Here is a 6,000-nt window from a genome sequence, read left to right on the forward strand (position 1 = left end):
GTTAATGAGCCAGGGCAGTACACAATTCATTTAAGGTAGTGCTTATTAGCAATCCCAGTAAGTAATCTGGACATGCAAGTGCGTCATTAGATGCACACACTTTTCTCCAGCTGCATTTTGAGGCTGTTAAATAGCAATTAACAGTGGCATAACATAAACCTTCAAGTGTGGTTCCCCAGGGGAATAGCTGTCACTCGTGCTGGGGGACAGCCCGGGGCACTCCCACAGCCAGGCTGTCCTCCCTGGTGACGTGGTGGCTCCCGAGGATTGCACTGCCTCCGCTGCTTCCTGAGCTTACAATGCTCTGTGTGGCTTCCATGGGAGAAATGGGGAGAGAGGAGCTTTGTAGCCAAAGTGGGGAGAGCGGGAGCTGGACCAGAGCCTCCAAATGTGACTCCCTTTTCCTGTGAGTATCTCCTTCCCCTTTCAAAAACTTCAGCAAAAACCCGGCATTTGGAGGAAGAGCAGCCGTCCCCGCCCTCTACGTGCACTCCTGGTGTCAAAGGGGAGAGCTCTGAATTTGCTCTGTTTCTCCTCCCACGTCACAAAGACAAGTTTGTGCACAGACAACTGCGAGTTCCTGTGGCTTGCTTGTATTCTCAGGCGTAGCCAATGACATTCACTGTTATCTTTTACTTCTTCCATAGTTTCTCATTACTGGAATTTCTTAATATATACAAGGTGCTTTTTTCCAGGAATGAGTTGGAAGCTTTGCTGGTTTCCGTTCACACTGGTCAGATGAAGGCCATGCCTCAGCAGCAGCCTGTCTTCAGTTCAGTTATTGTAAAGCTTTGGTAACTTTGGTAACACTGGACTGCATTTTTAGGAATGCATGTAATCATGCAAATCAGGCAAGCCCTGGTGTGTGTTCAAGCCTTTATTTGCATATCCACATATAGGACTACAGCAGCACAGGTACACAGGTTTTTATATGTGGCAAGAGAGCCGTACACAAGTGTGAAAGCACTCTACCACCTGAATTCTGGAGACCTTTAGTTGAGACAGATAGTGTGAAACAACATTGTGTCCAAAAATTTCCAGAAGAGTAGGGGTGTTACAGCAGTGTAAATTGTTTGGGTCTGTGTAAGCATCATGGGTATTTTTTTTTGTAGGCACATATAAGCTAACAGGGAAGGCATGAGTAAATGGCTCTTCAGAGCCCTTCTCCTGTGCATTTTGCAGTTCCTCTAAAAGCCTGGGAAAATTATGGGATGGATTTTAAGCTTTATTTGTCTTAAATAGAACAGGGGGAACAGACCCTTAGTGAATCAGATAACTCAGCTGAAAACTGAGACTGACAGACCTGAGAAGCACAGGCTTTTTTCCTGATGACAAATCAATTTCACAGTGTTTTTTAAAATGCTCAGAAAACCAACCATAAACCTGGCACCTTGGTGCCACATATCTGCCTTCCATTTATTATCAAACTCTTTCTGCTCGGTTTGCTTAATAGCCAGCAGCTGGAGCAGGGAGCAGCAGCCTCCTCTCCCTTGCGCTGTCCCCCAGGGTAACCAGCTGAGCTCTGACCGCAGAGGTTCTTCTGACAGTACCTATGGAGAATACAAGGATGAGTCTGAGAGACCAGGAAGAGATTTTTTTTTTTTTTAACTTCTTCTGCTTGAAGTTGCATAATTATTTGATGTAAATATTTGTGGCTTGCTCCTTGCTGGCAATCTGGGAAGTGCAGGATAGCACTCTGCACAGTCCTTTATAGGAACAATGTGGGATTTGCAGAGGGCAGGTATGCAGGGGAATGACAGTCATGGGCTCCTCTGTATGTAGGTGCAAGCATTACCAGTCCAGTCGCTGGGTTATTTTTACATAATGTGTTGAAGTAAATGGCACTGGGAAAACCCTCTTAGAAAGTAGTGACGTGTTACCGTGCAATGACGGCATGGGCACTTGTGGGGTGACCGCTCAGAGCGGGGCTGAATGAGCTCTTTAGGTGTTTAAGAGAAAAATGCTGACCACCCAGTTTCTGGCACAGTGTGGTGAATCTGGCAGGCAGACCTAGAAAGTCATGTCAACAGACATGAAAGTCACTCTGCCTTGGGGACACAGCTACCCTGACTAAATTGGCCTCTCCCATGAACGTGGCTTTAGGCTCTGGCTGATTGTGCACTTAATCTGACTGTCAGACAGAGAAAGAATGTTTTACCCTCTGTGTACTGAAGTGTGAAGCCACATCATCTTCAATTGAGTTACTCCCAGCTCATGAAGAAGAGGGAGGAGAGCTATTGCTCCCCTAAGGACAGCTTGTCGCAAGAGAAGATACTTTGCAGCTTACAGAGTAGTGTGCCACTGCACATAGCTTTGCAGACCAGAAGCAGCCTGCGTGGGGAAAAGAGGCAAGTTCAGGCATGTCTCTGGTACTCAAGAAAGCGCAGTGCAGACTTGTCTGAGGTACTGCTGACTTGAGAGGCATCTTCAGTACAGTTTCACGCAGCACTGTGCAAAGGTGCTAGCTAGATGTCTGTGAGAGGCATGGCAAATGCCTAGCACTGTGCCTAGTCTGCAGTGAGCCCCATCTCCAGCAGGCAGTAGGTGGATCGTGGAGGATAATGAATGGGAACAGTACCACGCAATGTGAAAAATCACCAGACTGCAAGATAGCCAGCAGGCTTATCAGCGTGAAATGCGCACATGATGCCACACACTAGGCATGCTTTACTCAAAGACAATTTAGTAGACGTGTCTCCTGGAAAGTGTCTCTTATCAGAGGCTATGACACGTTTAAGGTAGAGATAAGTAGCCTTTGTCTGATTTGCCCGCATCTTTTTCATGAATGCTTCAGCACCCAGGCTGCAGCCAGCTCTCCTGACCCTCCAGCAGCTCAGACAGTTAGAATTTGGGTTTGTGCAAAGCTTTTGCTTCCTAAAATGTGCTGGTTTTCCCTGAGACCTAGACCAAGCATCAGAGAGAAAGAGCTTAGTTAAATACCAAAGGGTGACACATCCTTGTAGTCAGGCAGGAGTCTTAACAGGGATACGCTGCCACTGCAGGAGAGGGAATCCCTTCTCAAGGAATCCTGGCTCTTTGCTATTAGAGGTGGTGAGTCTTAATGGGAGCAACTTCTTTTAGCAAAGGTATTTTCTAGAACTTGTTTGTTTTTCTTCCTCTACACCAACAATACGATGAGTTAGTGACCTTTGTAGGTGGAAGAATTAAAAAAAAAAATCCACAACCAACATCTAACAACTTTTCCCAATATCTGTTTCTCAGAATTCCTTGATTTAGGTGGTGTCTTGAGAGTTTTGTTGTGGCTGCTCTAGAATGATAGGGGTAGTAAGCAGGTTCCTGTTTGGGTTTTCTGAGAGACAAACTGTGATATTAAATTGTCACTTATCTCTGTCCAGTTCCTTTCCTTAATTCTCTCTTCTGTGCCTGCAAGAAATGGAGAAAGTGGGTTTATTTTCAAGTTAAGCCGTAATAAATTACTCTGAGAGACTCCATTAAGTGTTCCTTTAACAGCTGAATTAATGCTGTGGCCATGTAGCCACAGCATGAATCCAGAGAAAGAGGTGAGACTGGGGACTCTTCTCCTTTAGTCTCTGACAGCATACTCATGTCAAATACAATCGTTGTTTGCAGGATCATATGGTGAGAGAAGAAACTAGGAGTCTCACTCCAAAGCAGTGTGCTGTTTTGGATCTGGCACTGGATACTATCAAAGTAAGTGATTCCATTTCTGTCTCTGTCATCCCCTTGCTCTATCCCCAAATACTATTTGGGAGGATAGCGCCTGTCCCAGTTCAGGAGATGGCAGGAGTCTGTTGCTGCTGTTGCAGTGACAGTGGCACTAAGTGAGTGATACTGCCATGTTTGTGTAAACCTGAATAGGCTCAGGTGACTGGCATGTGCTGGGAGCCAGCATATTTATATTTAAGTGCTTTGGAAGAGGAAAGCCATGAGCAGTTGGTATCGGTTGGTCTAAGAGCTGGATTTCCAGTACAGAAGCTGTTTTGTGAATTTTTCCAGCTCTTTCCCATCCACACACACAATAGCCCGTAAATGTTGGTTGCTGGTTGCAATTCTTCTTCAGTATTTTTCCTCTTTCTTTTTACTCCTAGCAATATTTCCATGCTGGTGGGAACGGTCTGAAGAAAACCTTCCTGGAGAAGAGTCCAGACCTGCAGTCACTTCGATATGCTCTCTCTCTCTACACTCAGACCACAGACACTCTCATAAAAACCTTTGTCCAGACTCAGACAGCGCAGGGTAAGACTCTTTTGTGTTGTTGGCAAAGTTGAATGGAGCTATCTGCTCTGTTAGTAATTGCTCTGACTTGTTCTGCCAATTTGTAGAGTGCTTTTGGCAGTAACATTTCTGGAAACGTGACAGTTGCAGAGCTTTTGAAACTGGAAAGGAGGGAAAGGGGGTTATTTCCAACTCAACAACTACATTTTGAGAGAGCAGAAATATGTGAAACATGAGTCCTGGGGTGTTTGTGATCTTTTTTCTGCGATCCTCATTTAACAGTCATGTTTCATGAATTAAAGTGGATGGGTGACTTAAAAGAAGTGAAATTTGAAGTTACTGTACTGAGACTTACAGAGAGACCATTTCAGCAAGACACCACGCAGAAACTAGTCGGTGCCTGTGTCACAGGCCAGCTGCCAGCAGCCCGTGTAGGTCTGAATAAGGCTGATTGACAGTGACGTGATAAGTCAGAGCTGCACGCTGCCTGTAAAGGGAAAAGTCTCTCAGGAGAGTAACAAAAGCACTGTTTTGTCTGCAGCCAGTACAGGATATGTGTGAGCTAGGTGATTACAAATCATCACAACATGTCGGGAAGCTGCTGGGGTGCGTCACTGGAGTTCTCTGGTAGCTCTCTGGCAAGGCATGATAGTGGTGCCATTTCATTGATTTGGAAGGGGTAAACAGTTAATTGTCTCTATCTTTCATTGCTTTCATTGTTGTACAGAATAATTTGGTCTATAGTCAGGGACCTTCACTGGCTGACTATGAATCTCACTAATCTCAGTAAGAGGGGACAGATGCTATTAGAGGTTAGGTTAAAACTGAAACTAATGTTTTAAGTTTTCAGGCTGTTTAAATACAAGTCTTGTCATTGGGCTACTATATCTCAGCAGCAAAAGTCATGCAACTCCATGGGGATGTCTTTCTGCCACCTTTTTGCTTGGGGTCCTTTTTCCTTTAATCTTTCCAAGCCTATGAGAGCTGGCGACCCCTCAGACTGTAATAATTCTGTCAACATACTGCCACACCGAGCCCTGAAATCAAGGGGAAAGTACTCCCTAGCTACTACACACTTTTCCCTTGTGTGCAAATGAGGCTGCTTGATACTGGCATTCCCCAACCAGTGGAGAAAGTACTGAGAATTCTTGAGCATAAAAGGTTTGTTTTAAAAGTTTTAAAGTGAAAAGTTGAGTGTCGTTTTGGGGGACTGAATCATCCCTGCTTTGGCAGCGCAGCACGGTATATTCTTGCTTAGGTTGACATATACTGCATTAAAACACTGAAGTTAGGTAAAGAGTCAGTATGTGCATTTGAGAGAATGGTCCTATAGCTGTGTCCCAGCAGAGCAACGATGACATCCAGTGGCCAGACAGGTCAAAGACTGCTACACCCAGAAGGGACTCCGGGAACTTGGCTGTTACCATTAGAGTTATACAAACACTTTTTAACTGGGAACTTGTGTGCACAGTGTGTTTTCAATCTTTGCTGTTCTATGGCAAATGTTTCCCATTATATATCCAGACCATTAATTGAAGCTAGGTTTTTTATGTGGATCCTATTATGTTGTCATGATGAGCCAAGATATAAGGATGTGTGCAGCACTGCTGTTCTACACTTCATGCTACAGTCAGGAATGTTTAAAATGAGAGGAAGAAGATGCTCCCTTGAAGTTGCAAAGTGGCAAATTCAATGTGGATACAAGGAAGCAGCTTCATACAATGCATGATTTGACTGTAAAACTCCGCTGAGGGTGAGTCTTTAGCAGATTCACAAAGAGAGTTGAACATAATCTGAGAACAG

General features: G+C 44.7%; 1 protein-coding gene across 1 annotated transcript in view; it reads left to right on the forward strand.

Moving 5' to 3' along the window:
- Positions 1-6,000, forward strand: part of UNC13B (unc-13 homolog B (C. elegans)) — a 238,762-nt gene that overhangs the window by 226,018 nt on the left and 6,744 nt on the right. The window contains exons 37-38 of the mRNA XM_009330423.1: positions 3,592-3,672; positions 4,071-4,218. Coding sequence (XP_009328698.1) covers positions 3,592-3,672; positions 4,071-4,218 — 229 coding nt within the window. The remainder of the gene's footprint in view (positions 1-3,591; positions 3,673-4,070; positions 4,219-6,000) is intronic.

Source organism: Pygoscelis adeliae, unplaced genomic scaffold (genome assembly GCF_000699105.1).
Source record: "Pygoscelis adeliae isolate BGI_AS28 unplaced genomic scaffold, ASM69910v1 Scaffold628, whole genome shotgun sequence".
Lineage (NCBI taxonomy): Eukaryota > Metazoa > Chordata > Aves > Sphenisciformes > Spheniscidae > Pygoscelis > Pygoscelis adeliae.